The sequence below is a fragment of the Haliotis rubra genome, unplaced genomic scaffold (genome assembly GCF_003918875.1).
Source record: "Haliotis rubra isolate DU_JTF1 unplaced genomic scaffold, ASM391887v1 Scf117, whole genome shotgun sequence".
In the NCBI taxonomy this organism is placed as follows: domain Eukaryota; kingdom Metazoa; phylum Mollusca; class Gastropoda; order Lepetellida; family Haliotidae; genus Haliotis; species Haliotis rubra.
In genome coordinates, this window is record NW_025765081.1 from 354,790 (window position 1) to 372,139 (window position 17,350).

At 41.0% G+C, this 17,350-nt stretch overlaps 1 protein-coding gene across 6 annotated transcripts in view; it reads right to left on the reverse strand.

Annotated features, from left to right (window-relative positions):
• LOC124257216 overlaps positions 1-17,063 on the reverse strand; it is a 30,032-nt gene extending 12,969 nt beyond the window's left edge. Inside the window, exons 1-8 of one of the 6 annotated variants that reach the window (XM_046691252.1) lie at positions 16,962-17,063; positions 12,960-13,153; positions 9,678-9,985; positions 8,141-8,292; positions 3,655-3,892; positions 3,161-3,266; positions 1,646-1,742; positions 236-331 (exon numbers count right to left, since the gene is read on the reverse strand). In XM_046691252.1, coding sequence (XP_046547208.1) covers positions 236-331; positions 1,646-1,742; positions 3,161-3,266; positions 3,655-3,892; positions 8,141-8,292; positions 9,678-9,758 — 770 coding nt within the window. In that variant the 5' untranslated portion in view covers positions 9,759-9,985; positions 12,960-13,153; positions 16,962-17,063. Of the gene's footprint in view, positions 1-235; positions 332-1,645; positions 1,743-3,160; positions 3,267-3,654; positions 3,893-8,140; positions 8,293-9,677; positions 9,986-12,959; positions 13,154-15,072; positions 15,407-16,961 lie in introns of those variants that run through there. The other 5 variants (XM_046691248.1, XM_046691245.1, XM_046691236.1 and 2 more) reach the window with 5 other exon arrangements.
• Positions 17,064-17,350: the final 287 nt, after the last annotated feature.

Consider the following 17,350-nt stretch of genomic DNA (forward strand, 5'->3'; position numbering starts at 1 on the left):
TTCACGACAAATGCCAAAATAAGCACCATTGGTATTCGTGTGTTCTGAGAATGCCTACATTTATATTTTATAGAACTGTACCCTCGCGAAAATACTGTTAATATATTCCCCGCTTGGGGCATACTTGTAAAATATACTGTTCAATCTCCGAGATGCGTCTGTGTCTCTCCTGACAAACACCATCTTGCCCACACAAAACGTTTAGGCCTTGGCTAAGTCAGGCTTAAACACTTACTGAAATCCACTTGGAAAGAGTTCGGCCATGGGAACCCATGTCAAAGTGCCATCTTGTGGTCCTTTAGGGTAGAAGTAGGAATCGAACTGGACGTATCTACAAGGGAAAAGAAAACAATATTGTTATGAAGATGTGTTTTTGTTATTAAATATAATGTCACATTGATTATTAACCTTTAGTTGTTATGGGTAACAAAAGTTTATAGCGCTGAATGTGGATTTGAACTCACACCTTGAACTTACGCTATGTATTTTCACCGTTTGAGAGTGGGCTCGGGAGTTGCCTCCCCTTTGTTTGTTTTGTTTCAGTGGAAGGGGGGTGGGATTCCAGTAAGTTCTAAATGCTAGTTGTGAGGCGTGGCCTTTTCTAGAATTCTCTGGAACTGTATAAGAGGTATATAAAGGGTTGTTGCTGAGATGGATGGAGGGACTACTTTGGATTTACGATTTCAAGAGGCCTCGTCTACAGTGAACTTTCAACAGCTGTCAACAATATTCGATCAGTACATCTGTTTTTTACTGGGAATATCAATACTTTGGTGAGTTAATATTTTAGATTTGCGACCCAATATTTTAGATTTGTGATCCAATAGTATTGTATTAGACACATGTTCTGTCATTCATTGTAATCTTGTTTATTCAATATACAATTGAATATTACAGACTCGTCTATGTTTTATTTTGCTGGTTTAAAGGGGACTCACAAGCCTTTTATCTCTGATATATAAATTGACTGACTGACTGACTGAGATTGGTTTTACGCCGCTTTTAGCAATATTCCAGCAACATCACGGCGGGGGACACCAGAAATGGGCTTCAGACATTGTACCCATGTGGGGATTCGAACCCGGGTCTTCGTCTTCGGCGTGACGAGCCAACGCTTTAACCATTAGGCTACCCCACCGCCCTATAAATTGAAGGGGTACTTACAACAAGAGTACATATGTACATATTAGGGAGCTGGTATTTTAACTTGTCAACAATCCCTTTCACATCTGTGAATAAAATATGTTTGAATCCAGTGATTGACATCATGAGCATCTATCAAGACGTATGTCATGATGACATGCATCAACCAAGTCAGGGAGCCCCACCACCACATCCCGTTAGTCGGGTGGGGTATCACGGATAGGGTGTCATGGATGGGGTGTCACGTATAGGGCGTCATGGATGGTGTGTCATGGATAGGGTGTCATGGATGGGGTATCTGGATAGGGTGTCACGAATAGGCTGTCACGGATAGGATGTCAGGGATAGGGTGTCGCGGATGGAGTGTCACGGATAGGGTGTCACGGATGGGGTGTCACGGGTGGGGTGTCACGGATGGGTGTCACGCATGGGTCGTCACGGATAGGGTGTCACGGGTGACAGGAAGCGTGTATGGAAATTGTCAGACATCTTGGCAACTAACCTGTAAGGAATACCAGTCCGGTTGACGTAGGCTCTGACGTCAAGAATGGTCTCTTCATAGTTCTTCCCGGGTTCAGTGTTGTAATAGTAATAAGCCCCTAGGACAGATACAGATCACAACAATCAGCAATTGTTAAGTCCCATAATACATTTCAGACAAAATGGCTTCATATATGCCGTTCCATTCTACAACAATGGACTGACTGACTGACTGAGTATGGTTTTACGCCGTTTTTAAGCAATATTCCAGCGATATCACGGCGGGGACACCAGAAATGGGCTTCACAAATTGTACCCATGTGGGGAATCGAACCTGGGCCTTCGGCGTGACGAGCGAACGCTTTAACCACTAGGCTACCCCACCGCCCCTACTACAACAATGGAGGTTACTATTGCACGAGTGTACTGTCTATTTTATAACATCGCACTGAGCGATATTCCAGATATATGACAGCTAGCGGTTTGTAAATAATCGCGTCTGGACCAGACAATCCAGTGGTCAACAGCATGAGCATCGATCTACTCAACTGGGATACGAAGAAGTTGTGTCAACCACGTCAGCGAGCCTGACTACCCGATCCCATCTGTCGCCTCTTACAAACATGGTTGCTGAAACAATTCTAACCCGGACTTCCACGGGTTTGTCCCGCCAGAACCCAGCTATTTACACAGCTACAATTCCTTGTGCATAGCTGCTTCCATAAATCGTGGTTAGAATCTTGTTTAGCATAGACAATGTTAGAACCATGTCCGTGTTGTTTGTTTCATCTGATGCCTGTATTCTTTCCCACGAGAAGCTAACAAGCCAATACAAGACATAATGTACAAACTGGCGTTGAACCTAACCCAGCTAACACACAACGTTTTCGCAACGTTAACGTTATGGGGAGGTTGTAGATTAACATCATGACACAACGTTGTCAAAATGTTAGTGTTACTATCACTACTATACAGAGTCTAACAAACCCTAGTAGAAGGTCGCGTCGGCTAATCGTTTGAACTGATCAATCAGAACACAGCTTACCAAATCGCGAAAGTTAACATTCGCGCATACCATCTGAACTTTTACCTCGAAAACGTTTGTACTCGAACGATTCCGAATGTTATTTTGCGCACGATCGCTTCAGAGTGATGACGCCATTATTCACAACAGTAAATAAGCAGTCGCTGAAAATAGCGTTTTTGTCAATATTCCAGGATGTCATCTGAAATATAATAGTAACCATGTCATCAAGGTCAAATCTCTGTGTTTTATGCGGATTTTCGTTTGTTGGGGGATCAGTGTCAGCGATCGGGGAAGAGGAAATTCAAAAACACTTTACACAGAAAATCAAACTGAATAAATAGTTGCTGTTGTCTGATTGGTTAAATCAGTTCGGCCATCTCGCTTTTAATTGGACGGTCATAGGTCGCTCAAGGGTGAGCTGACGTGACCTTCTACTAGGGTATGTTAGACTCAATACAGCAGGGTAACGAATAATACTGAGTTTACTTAGATTGTTACTCTATCTCTCACCTCCATCAGTCCAATATCCAACATAGTTGAGGGTAAGATCGCTCTGTCTGTACGCGTTGTCTTTACCGTAATACCTCCTCATAAGCGAACCCCAGTCAGACATGGCCTTGATAGAAGGAACATTAACATCCAGTAATCAAACGTATGTAATAAAGTTTATACAAAATGATTTTGAAAAATCAGTATGAAATTTAGTACAATGGTCATTGTAGTTCCGATTATGTCTCTTCATGCTCCGTAATTAACCATGTTCATATCGAGTGAGATTTACCACGATGATAGATTAATGATATCTTTTCGGCGGAATACTTTTACCTCTTGCGGTAAATGAGAGGAACAAATCTAAATACTTCCATCGTTCAATAATTCAATTTTCCAAATCTATCATAAACATAATGAATTTCCGTTTCCCCTATACTCTTTTCCTTATCAATATCATTGTAAAAACTGAAAAAGATCACAGTTTGACTAACCCACTCAGTCCCTATACGTACCGCGTTAATTCCATTACTACTGTAATACATGATTGTCTCATACGTGTAGCCAGTCGGAAGCAGTTCAGCGCCGCCAAATATGCCCCAACTGACGCGCTTCCGGTCGACATCTTGAAACATGGAGGCTGCCATAAACTGGCTGAACGGAGCTGTGATGACGACGTTGTTATCTTTGTCAAAGAGAACCAGAGGACCACTAACAAGACCGCTCTGCAACTTCGCCTTATCTGCCGTAAATCTAAAAAATAGATGTATATCATAGGGGTAAGGCAATAGCTTTGTGATGTTCGTAAGGGGACGCGGTGGGAGAGCTGGCTAAGGCGCCAGGCTAGTGATCCAGCGAGCTTGAGGTGACGGGATCGAGCCCACCTGTGACCGGGTGTAAAACCTTGTAGTCAACTTTGCGTGCAGACTCTCTCAGTGTTGTCACAACCCCTTGTGTACAGTACACAACCACGTGCACTTAAAAGAACCCATGAATCCGTTGGTGGCCACATGAATACGCGCAAACACCTAGTTGCGGGTACAGCAACGTGCAATAAACTTGGACAAAATACTGTGACTACGTGTCCCAGTCCGACCAGCTGTGAATTGGTACCTCATAAGGATGGGAAAGCCACGTCAACTCGGTGCGCGTAGTGGCTGCATGAGTTGTATGATCCCCAGGGAGTTGAGATTGAAAATACATTGTGCCGTTTGAGACTGACATCCAATGATCGAGGGAAAAACAAAGCGCCTTTGAGCAGGTGATCTGGATATTGGAGCTATATATATAAATAAAAAATAAACAAGTTTGTTTATTTCTTACACCTCACTCAGCAATAGTCAAGCTAAATGGTGGTCATCTGTAATTAATCGAATCTCTTCCAGACAGTGATCAAGCATGGGCATCGATCTACGCAATTGGGAACCGATGACATGTGTCAACCAAGTCAGCGAGCCTGACCACCCGATCCCGTTAGTCGCCTCTTACAACAAGCATGGGTTGCTAAAGGCCAATTCTAACCCGGATCTTCACGGGTGTTGCTTTGTGAACACAGGTATTCTGCTTCTTTTTCATAATAGATTATTATCAATTGTTTTCTTGGCGCCGCCCTCAGCAATATTCCAGTTATATAACGGCGGTTTGGAAATAATAGTGCGAACCAGACCACCCAGTGATTGACATCATGAACATCGATTTCTGGTACTGAGACGATTACATACATCATCATATCATACAAGCCAGGTTGGGCCTGAAAATCCAGTAATTAACACCACGAGCATCGATCTACGCAACTGGGATACGATGACATGTGTCAACCAAATGGTTTACTCCCATAAGAATTACATCCCATTTGAACTACATCCCAAATTAACTACAGGGATTAATTAGGGATTAATTATCTGAGTAAAGGCACCCCCATGGCATGTAATGAGCACAGCCCATCAGCTCTCCCAGAAGGACTACATGCTTAAAATCCTATTGACCAGTAATTATGTTGTTGTAAAGGTAATCTAATAACCAGAAAGTAAAGGACAAGAGAGAAGGGTATGCTGTAGTTAGTGAATGTTCTTGTATTCATATGATAGAAAAAAACCAATCCAAGCTTAGTATATTGGAGTAAAGGTAAAGGTAAATTGGAGTAAAGGTGAAATATATACGAATGAGTTTTTAAGTTAAAATATATAGTATTGTTATAGACTGCAATCCAGTTGACTACTTATTGAAGCTGGGCTAAACTAGTTCTACATGGATCAGATTGAACACTGAGGATGAAAGTGACACTACATTATCACACTAAATATATATGCCTATCTATAGATGAACTATCTATACATCTATATATAAAACTCAAGACTTTATCTGCACAAAGTCTTTCGCCGTTCAACGGCTCTTCATGTGTACAATGAAAACTAAGTGCCGTCATAGGCGACGCAAAACGGTAGTAGCTATGTCGTCATCATGTGTATGACGTTACAGTTAGTGACAACAGGTAATATTATATAGGTAGTATTTTTCCTGTACCACGATTGGTCAAAATACCGTCACATGATTGACTACAAAACACGATATTGACTTGAGTTTTCTGATAAATTACGATATTGACTTGGGTTACTAAAAATAGACAAGGAATCCCGTACGAAGGGGCTTCCCCCGCTTTTCAGCCAATCAGATCACTCGGATAGATGGCACAGTGTGTGCATTAAAAGTTTATGTTAAAACCCGTTTCTCTTTCATTATATAATAAAACAATTATAGACTCTTGTAGAGGTCGATATCGGTTTTTATTGACCTGAGAAAAACAATATCGACCTCGCAAGCTCAGTCGATATTGTTTTACTCAGATCAATAAAACCGATATCGACCTCTACAAGAGTCTATAATTGTATAATATGTAATAGATATATAAGACATATCTTCTTAGGTAGTTGAAAATGCTTTTCATAAAGCGGTAAAAATCCCAAGAGAGACACTTATGAAAACAAAAGAAACAAAAACAGAGATAGACATTCTACCATTTGTTGGTACCTACAATCCTAATAACTGTACAATTATGCCCATTATAAAAGCACATCTTTCAATTTTGTATAAAAAGGTTTATCAGTCAGTGTAACAAAATGTCAAACACCTCGATGTTGAACTTGTTCAATCATAACTGAAGACTCCAGTCCGTCAAAAAATATAATTAATATTCATTATCAATTTATGCTTACTTTTTCCAAAATGTGTGTCGTTAAAAAGTAATTTAAATATGAGTAAGGATAATTTGGAAGATTTACCTGGGCCCCGTTTCACAAAGCTCTCGTAAGCCTAAGATCTCGTAACTTTTCTCGTAGCATTCGTACCTCCATTACTGTAACATAGGAGGTACGAATGCTACGAGAAAAGTAACGAGATCTTAGGCTTACGAGTGCTTCGTGAAACGGGGCCCTGATTAGTATGGCACTGACCAGTGAGTCAGGTTCATTATAAGCGTAGGGGTGCATTTTCTAATCCCAATTAGCCTACATTGTTTTTGTATGCGAAATGGGATGTAGGCGAATTGTGATGTAGGCGAATTGAGATGTAGGCGAATTGAGATGTAGGCGAATTGAGACTAAACCAGATGCAGGTGACAGCATGTAGTTAATCTGTGCACTGGACCATAACATGTGTTGTTTTAAGCTGTAGTGGGAGGACACCAACCAAATCGGTCTACTTCCATTTGTGAGAACTCCCAGTTGTGAGACTCCCAGTTGTGAGACAGTGGAGTAGGTACTTAGCAAAGAAAACACTACTTACTCCCCGATCTGATAGAATGGATTAACCCCAGCTAATTATGGATTAGCTATTTAACTTAATCTTGTGGATGTAACTTAATGAAACTCTAAAAGATAAAGTAATTAACCTACTCAGATAAATGGCTTTAAAAAATAAACATTTTGTGTAGGTAATTTGAAAGACAAATTAATTTACCTACTCAGATTTACGTGTTTGAAATATCTAGCAATAACTGTTGTAACTATAATTAATCCAAATGTATTTATTAACCTTTGACTGCTCTTTCCGATCACCATTATGGCAGGCTTTCAACAAGTAGAATATATCACCAGTTCACGATAATCTTTTTCAGTATTTCAGTATCTATTGAAAACAATAAATGCTCTTCAACGAACAATGTCTTCTGTGTTAATTAACTCATTAATGAACTATGCCTCCTGCGGGTATTATTCAGCAACAGGGCTGTTCCCACTTTCATCGTAGGGAAGGGGAAGCACCACCTGTGTGCACTGAACCATTAATTAATGTGTCTCACAACTGGGAGTTCTCACAAATGGGAGGACACCACCAAATCAGCGAGCCTGACAACCCGATCCCGTTTGTCGCCTCTTACAACAAGCATGGGTTGCTGAAGATCAGTTCTAACCCGGATCTTCACGGGCCTCATGCGGTTGGAACAGCACGACAACAAAGGAATAGCTATCGTGATATAATCATAAGCTATCAGTTACCTATAATACCACATGCTACTGTTCATTAACACGTAGTTTCGCTTTTAAATAGTCATTATCAAAATCATTTCTTCAGTTCCAGTCATAAGTTTCTGAGTGTGCTGGACGTGTTGAGTATTGAATACATAATTTGCCAAGCCAGCGTTTTAACGGTCCCTGATTAATTTGAGAGTATCTTGGTCATAATAAAACTGAAAGCTCGCAGGTTCCCATAATGCAATAGAAATGTAACGAATAACACTGAGCCTAAGTTTACTTTGACTTGCAGGTTCAATGTTAACGCACAGATTCGTTATTTTTATGATTTTATGTGCGTTTCAGTTAGTTTATAACGCGATTGTTAAAACGTTTAGTTCTTCATGTTCCAAATATTTTATCTTGCAGATAGGAATCACATACTAACTGACAAGAAGATCTGATGCCAATGGGACTGAAGCTAACCCATTGCTATACATCTATATATTTCAGATTACCTACTTTTCGGAATAGTATATTGATTGGACAAACTCACACTCCTAACTTCTTGTCATCCCCAAACATGAGACCGCCGTATGACAGGTACCCCAGCCGGGGCTCGGACTCTGGGATCTGGAACGATGGGAATCCAGACACGACCTTGTCGGGGTCACCAGTCGATGTGTCGGCGGCGCCACCTGGGAACATCTAGGATATCAAAGAACGAGACGAGTGGAGGGTGTGGTACAGTGTGCATGCACTACAAGCAAAGTTAACTGTAAATATACACCTCAACAAAATATACGCTAGTTTAAATATGAAATAACAATTTCTTAAAACCATCTCTTGTATTCATTTTCTGGCGAATTGAATTTGCCATTTTTCTAACTGATACAAAATCATTAAAATGAGTGAATGTGTGAGTGAGTTTAGTTTTATGCCGCTTTTAGCAATATTCCAGCAATATCACGGCTGAGAAGACCAGAAATGAGCGTCATACAGTGTACCCATGTGGGGAATCGAACCCGGCTTATCGGCGTGAAGAGCTACCGGTTTAGCCACTAGGCTATCCCATCGCCCCTCATTAAAGTGAGATCTCAGTTCTCGCTACCGCTATACACAGAGATCTCGGAACAGGTGTTGACAGGTCAGGTCAAAACGACCTTTCATCTGACCAATCAGAGCGTCGCTTTCCAGATCGGTTCAGTTTTCAATTCATAATCGAGAGCTTTGTCAAAATGTTTTCCGAAGCGTAGTCTGGATTGGAAATCATCAGTTTGAAGCCCGTGCGGTAACACTAGATACACCGGTCTGGTTCATGTCGATCGCGACTTGTTGGACATTTCATTGGTAGGTCAAAGTTCGCGAACATTGGAAGGTCAAATTTCGCGAACATTGGAAGGCCATGTTCCGCAATCCAAAACCGAAACCGTATAGTTGTTCCCGTTCAACTGATTCCGAGTGGTATTCATGTGCATCGCGAAATATCCGTTACTGTGTATTTTCAATACTTACATAAGGCAATCAAATGTATCTAATACAACAGTATGACAGTTCCGGTCAAGAATACGACACAATGGGAATGGAATCGTCCTAGGGTACCTTTCTGTATTCGCATTATGGCCAAGGTACGTTTCTGTATACAGCAACGTACCTGGGGTACATATCTGTAGTACCCGTGCCGACAACGACCCCTTCAGCCATACTAGGTAGGTCAAAGTTTGCAAAAGGTCGTTGTAATGGGGTGTCTAGACTAACAACTTGTCTCTGAAATGAACATATTTTTACAGAGAAAAAACCCAGTTTATAATAAAAAAACAATAACTATAATGAAAAGGAACCCTGAGACCTGAGAAACTGTGGAAATCTAGACTTGCTACATATTGAGCAAGGGATTTCTTGATACATATTTGATTCAGAGTCTGTTTGCTAGACAATGGGGTATCCTCAAATGTTTCCGTCGGGTTAGCAAGCAAAGATTGCAAAGAGATGTTAGTACACCATGTTTCATTCTTTTCATTTCATTCTTTCTAAAATATTTTTTGGCAGAAAACTAATTTGAGAATTAAGTCAACTTCCTTTCATACACTCACCTGTTGGAAAATGACAATTGGAAGATCAGGAGAAATGTAGGTTTTAATGCAGCCTATAACGCTGCTAGCGCCCGCCATCATGTCAAAACATATTGTCTGCCACTGTCCAAGTCGATCAAATCCACTCGTGCCTGTGGTGATATTTAACTTCAAAGAGTTATCTTCCGTGGTATACGTTTTCCCGCCAACGTGGACGAAGGTGGGGGCGCTGGCAAGCCACGTGACATTCTTGACGCGGATGCTGTAGGTGCCGTTTGTTACCACTGAGATGACAAATGGATCTTCTGCCGCGTGTTCTGGAACGGTTCCTGGAAATGAATAGTAGAAGACTTGCATTTCAGATATGTTACAAGAGCCTGGTTTTGAAGATGGCCATGAGTTGTACCTGAATTAGCTTCGACAGGCGCGTAGCAAGCCATATTTTTTCTTGTAAGCCCGATATGTTGCGAAGCTTTATCTGAGCCATCTCCCCCATCTCATACACCCCTCCCCCCCCCCCCCCGGCAATGCAAACTTTTACTCTTGTACGGTACCCCTCTCCGCCAATAATGGACTTTAACTTACGTAGCAAAGCGCATGCACGTGGTTTTCTGTGTGATCGTGCGTGCGATATGTGTGTGTGATCGTGCGTGCGTAAGCGTGTCCAGACTATTAGTCCGGAAAAAAACATGCATACGTTTGACCGACATGATACTGACCAGTGGTTGTTGTGTCTCGGACGCCAGGCTTGGCAACAACAAGTACCACATTGTAACATATTTTGGTAAGGTCGGGGAACGACTGACCGTATTTCAGCCAGATGCTCCCTTAACTTGACTTTCGAACATACAACGGATTGTAAAATACTATTTTCTGAGTGTGCTAATCTCAGTACAGTGAGTATACGTAGGCTGAATATTCTGAAAAGGAATCCCTACAAAATATTTGATTGTATCTCAACAGAATAAAGAAACTATTTTCACCAAAATTGAGAATTTCATGACGGAAGGGTTCATATATTCTACATGTTTAGGTATTTTAACATAATTGCATTTAAGGCAGTCAAGTCCAACTCCATATAGATCACCGGTATCCGTCAGGCGATGCATCGCAGAAATCGATGATCTCAGTGAGGTTGAAGTTTCGTTCACATTTACGACATCTTGGCAGGGATAAAATATTTTTCATCCAAACTGTCTTTAATATTTGATGGGCCAGGTTGGAAGGGGGTTAGTTGCCTGGCGGAGAGAAGGGCGGTTAAGGGAGGGGATTAGGCGTTCGCTAACGAGTACAATGCGTAAAACCCTTTTCAGGCGTAAAGACATGCGCACTCGCTCACAATCCCTCCGAGCTATAAAAAACATGGGAAACAAAGCCTGTATTTTTATACATGCACGCCATTTCTACATCAACCTATTTAATATTTTCCACGTCGCAGGGTTATTATTGATCATACAGATTCTACAAACACCTGTTACAGGAAATTCAAAACAACAAGTAGAATGTTCTAGACGAATAATCTGTAACTGCAGTTGCATCTCTGAAATACATGCGGTGGGACAGTTACAGTTTATCATTGGAACTGGTTTCTGACCTGAAAGATACTGGGATGATAACGCGGAAGTAAGGTGAGTGAGTGAGTTGTGCTGATCAGCGTGGAGAGGGATGAAATTGCAAATGAGATAAATGTCGTGAAGATTTATCGTTTTGTTGGAAGCAATGAGAGCGAGTTGATATCCTCACAATAAGAATCACAATGACTACGAATATTTTATTCGAAATATATGGATCCTGTTGCGAACAAGGGACACAACTCTGTATTGCGTTATTCTAGTCATGTAACAAATGCGTTATTCTAGTCATGTAACAAATTAACAGGTAATTTTCAAAGCATGTTTGAGTACCTGTTTCTCTTTTCCTACTTGAAAAACTTCGGTGATGTGTTTCCATTCTCAATCATAAATTGTATTTTTCTAATGATCGGTAATCCTTATGTGGAGGCCTAATGTTTAGAAATGAGGCACTATCTTTGTATATATTATTTAGATAAATATACTTTGTTTCGTGTAGAGTAAATCTATTTGTGTGTTAGGTAAAGTAAATTTACCTAGCCCTAACCTGGGCCTCCTTTCACAAAGCACTAAGGTGATCGTAAGTCACTAAGGTGACCTTAGTCCAGTGTTAAAGAATGGGAGTAAAGGTCAACCTTAGTAAAGGTTGCTTCGTGAAAGAAGTAAACCGGACATAGTTTAAATCTGTTCCAAAAGTGGAATTGTTAGATGAGACGGGTAGACTAGTGGTTAAAGCGTTGGCTCGTCACGCCGAAGACCCGGGTTCGAATCCCCACATGGGTACAATGTGTGAAGCCCATTTCTGGTGTCCCCCGCCGTGATGTTGCTGGAATATTGCTAAAAGCGGCGTAAAACCAAACTCAATTAGTCAGTCAGTCAGATGGAACAGAATAGGGAGAGCACCAAAGATTATTCCGAATTATTATAACTGCCTACAAACTAAAACTAAGCGCCTTTGAGCAGCTGAGCTGAGCTGGATATCGGCGCTATACAAATGTATGTATGTATGTGTGTGTGTGTGTGTGTGTGTGTGTGTGTTTGTGTGTGTGTGTGTGTGTGTTTTTGTATGTATGTATGTATGTATGGTATGTATGTATGCATGCATGTGTTTGTATGTATGTATGCATGCATGTATTTATGTATGTTTGTATGTATTTTTTGTCTGTATGTATGTATGTTTGTGTGTGTGTGTTTTTGTATGCATGTATGTTTGTATGTATGCATGTATGTATGTATGCATGCATGCATGCATGGCTGGATATGGATGGAAGTATGTATGTAAGTATGTATGTATGTATGTATGTATGTATGTATGTATGTATGTAGTAGCTGAGGTGAAATTGGGTTTAACGTCTTACTTAGGAATATTTCGCTCATATGACGACGTGCAAACTTGTGTCTGTGTGGCTGCTTGTACTAGCCCAGACTTAAGCTGGTTTTATAGTGCTAGCTCACTGAGATACCATGCCGCAGTGAAGCATGAATACCCCACTCAGACACATTATACTGACTCCGAGCCGACCAGTCCTTGTTGTACCCCTTAATGCCGAGCACCAGGCAGGGACCAACAAGTACCATATTTAAACTACTTTTGGTATGACGTGGCCGGGGATCGATCATCGAACCCGCGACCTTCCATTCTCCGGGTGGACGCTCTAACCACTACACCACGGAGGCGGTTACGTTTATTACTAAATAAACTCTGTTTTAAACTGTATGAAATATTACTTACTGCAATATACTACTCCCGACAGTATCAGCAACAGCCATATCTTGAGGTGATCCCATGGTTGTCTCAAAACTATACGCTTCTCGTTGTTATCACCTTGGTGTTATCACTAATATCACCATTCAGGTGACATATTGCCAATACGACTGTATTGTGAAACATTTCAGCTGACGCGGCAAGTTCATCTGGTGATATATCTAAATGATAGGAAAAAGAGCGGCATGTTAGCTATAATAATACAGGAATAACTGTTCAAAGCGCTAACAAAATCATTACCATGGATCGATTCCCTACGATTGATTGACTGATAGTTGTTTAACACCGTAGTCAGCAATATTCCAGCTATATGGCGGCGGTCTGTAAATAATCGAGTCTGGACCAAACAGTCCGGTGATCAAAAGGATGAACATCGATTTACGCAACTGGGATACGATGACATGTGTCAACCAAGTCAGCAATCCTGACGACCAGATCCCGTTAGCCGCCCCTTACGACAAGCATGGGTTACTGAGGACCAGTTCTAACTCAGATCTTCACGGGTCTGGTTCCCTACGAAGCACACAACCCAAGCTGCCGATGAGGCGCCCAAAGGTTAGCAGCCACATCACCATCTCATTTTTCCTACCGGGTACCCATTCACTGCTTGCGTAGTTCGAAGTCACTTGCACTTATGTATCGGTGCGGGGAAGGACCGTGGCCCCAGAAACTCTCAGGAGTCAAGTTGTGCACAGCTGCACCCATCCACTTACTCTCCGTGGACAACATTGCTTAACACATTCTGATTTACGCCCAGGACCGCGTGCAGCTTGAAAGTGAAACGAGCAACGCTCCATTCAGCAATAACCACTCAAGCATTTCTACTACAAGCAGACAGCAATGTGATAGACTTATTCGCTGTTTAACATGTGTCTACCCCATCAAGCACGCGTGGCACGAATTTGAACGAAGATCACGTCGTAAAACGTTATAACGTTGACCTTGACATTGCAATAGGTAAGGAGAAACAATCGCGTTCCATACCACGTCTTCTCCAGACAAGACCAATGGTGGCCAGAAAAGAGACTGGTTGTCAGTATGGGGGAATTCGTGAACACCCGGTGTTAATTGTTCCCGTTTCTGCTAATGTCCATGTAGGGGCGGTTGGGCAGCCCGGAGGTCACAACGTTCGCTCGTCACGTTGAATACCCGGGTTAGAATCCCCACATGGGACCAGGTACAATGTCTGAAGCCTATTTCTGGTGTCCTGGTTATAATGAATTACATATGTATATGTATTATTCTAATAAATAGAGATTATTACACAAACAAGTGTGTCATACGACTTACACGAAACGAGTGTGAAATTTTGTATTGAACACGCTCTCGCTCGGGCAATACATAATTTTGCACGAGTTTCATATAAGTCGTGTGACACACTTGCTCGAGTGTGATAATTTCTTTATCAACCACTTTATTCATGTACATTTGTGCAGTAAAACACGGTAAGCAAGTGTGACGGCCCACTTCATTGACGTCACGTTCAATTGTTAAATGACGTCACAGACGACGAAATACAGAAACAAAGGTTGCTAGGCAAAAGTGATATGTGCACATGTCCACATATGATATATATGACACTGGTTATGTTTCACCATATGGATAATAATGAATTGTATTACCTACGAGGGCGAAAATATCGGGGTCCATATTTTTTTCATACGATGCCCTAGGGTGAAATATCACTTTGTCATGGTGACGTGACGTCATAAACAATGCTATGACGTCACGTTTCTTCTGTGACGACTTCGGTAATAAACAGAATATCATATTCGTGCCCATATCATACTATATTTCCAACACTCGTGTCTACTGGAATATCCCTCGCTCTCACCAGTGAAAAAACAACATTTAGGCACTTGTGTCGTAAACATAGTAGTATGGGCACTCATATAATATCCTCTATTTATTATCACACTTTATGACATACTTGCTCGTGTAATAATCTCTATTTACTATCTTACCACGTTTCCCGTTTTTAATCGCCACACTAGCTCGTCTGTAGCGTAACTAATATCTAATTACATGTGTATCACAAAATTGATTGCACGCCTGTGCACAGAATTTCGATTGGTTACACCTACAGTATACATACTGGACGTAAATAAATTTAAACTGGAATTCCACTCTTGTCAAGCGGGGACAGAACGCAGCTTACTGTACACATGTGAAATATAGGCAGGCGCCCAGTCCATTTACAATCGAGAAAGTCACTGTCAGGCACTTTCCGTACGTTTCCGCTTGTGACGTCACAGTCATGACAGCCAGGTGAAATCAGCTAACGTGTAAGTATGCATACCGCCATCTGATTCGATTTACTCCATTACACGAGATAACCGCATATGCACGGAGATATGGTCGACCCGTAGTATTTTCGTGCAGTGTTGAGTGCGTCACCAACTTGTACCTAGACCCAAGAGCGGGAGTTTATCGCGCGATGAGCGACACATCGATCGTGCGCTTTGGGCCATGTTTATTTGAGTATTACGTAATCGGAAGTGCGAAGTGCGTGCGCATAGTTTGCTAAAAGTTTGCATGGGTCATATGTTTTCAATTCTGTTACGCTTTATTTGTTTCGAATCCTCACTTAATAGATTCTCTGAAAAATCTGCCATGTTACCTGTTTCGCTGAATAAGGTCAAGTCGGCCACGCGTGAATTCTATTTCTTGTGACAAGCAAAAACCCAGTTGGGTGTTTACATCCTGAAATAAATAATAACGAAAACATTTAATGGCTGTGTACGAAATAAGAAATAACATTAATTCATCTGATTGCAGACTTAAATATACATAGCACATTATGATTACTCTTATTTAGAAGTGTACTGTACATATGTACAGTTTTCCGTTATACGAAAATGGTTACTTTGAATGAGTTTGATACCAGTTCTAACAACTGTGCATCATTAGATAAATCACTGATGGAGAAATATAGTACAATGGCACAATTACACACTAGCTTCGAATGCTACAAATAAAAGCTGGACCACATTAAATTACAGATATGGAGGATGTGTATCTGAATGCCAAGTCCCCACACTTCCAGCTGTGTACAACAACATTATCAACATTGTACGCCTAACTTGATCGAAGCTAATAAACAAATGCGCCAGCAAATTGTCATTGAAATGTACTTTAAATGTCGAACTCAAAGACTAATTAGCCAGGGCTAATCACTGACATTATCAAAATACTTATAAATGTGGAAATGATTGATTATTATACAATGAAAGTTTCCTACACATATGATATGTGTGTTGAACATATTCTGCTTTAAGTAATTATATTGACACATCCTTGATAATCTCCGGGGTATACGTTCCGATAAATCTATACTATAGTCCGTTTGACTTCATTTTGGACTGATGAATTGCTCACTAACACAAAATCTAATAATTGCAACAAACCAAATTTTGCACAGTCACATGAAATCGACAGACCAATTCTGAGGATTTGTCTCATAATTTTGGACACCCGAATAAAAAAGTTGTTTAACAAACGATCATTATTTTGTTGTTACTTTTCGCTATTTCTTATGAGGGGGACCACTTGCTGGTAGAACAGCCAGGTAATCACCAAGGGTGTGCAGTGCAATTTCAATTACTCACGTACAACTTGCACACCTGGCTGTTCTACTAGCAAGTGGTTCTCCCTCGTATGAAATAGCGAAAAGTGACAACAAAATCATTTGGTTTTGTTGCAATTATTAGATTTTGTGTTAGTGAGCAATTCATCGGTCCAAAATGAAGTCAAACAGACTATAGTACCCTTGACGCATCTAGTCAGCTGGACCCAATAATTGTATTACCTCTCTTTACCTCATAAACTATGACTACATCTGTTTAGGTGACTCAATCAAATATAATATGTGACTGTCCCAGACTGAAATAAAAACTATTTAGGTGGTTGTGACAAGGTTTGTTATTTAAATATTAAGCTTAAGTCAGGTAACATTAGAAAAAGACTCACAGCGTTCATTCTAGGCCGTGCCCTTGCGTCATTCGCACACTAACATTAAACATGGTGCACTGTACAGGTACGGGCGGGGCGTGCTGGCGCATCCCTAAAGGTAATTCTGAAACGCATCACGAGTTTGTTTTCGCTTTGCAACTCAAGCAAAACTCAAGTACGTCTTTGGTTGCTCTTGTTGACCTCGCCTGGATTGAAAGTTTAAAAAAGGAAGTGAACCCATACTAGTAATGAGTAGTGTATGGCTAAAAAGTCATAGCAATTTGATATGACCCACAATATTTTCTAAATGACCCACATAACTGAGGGCTGGTGGGCCATGGGCTCACTTGTAAAAGCCCTTGAATGAACACTGGACTCATTAAGGTACTGGGTATTTATTGAATACT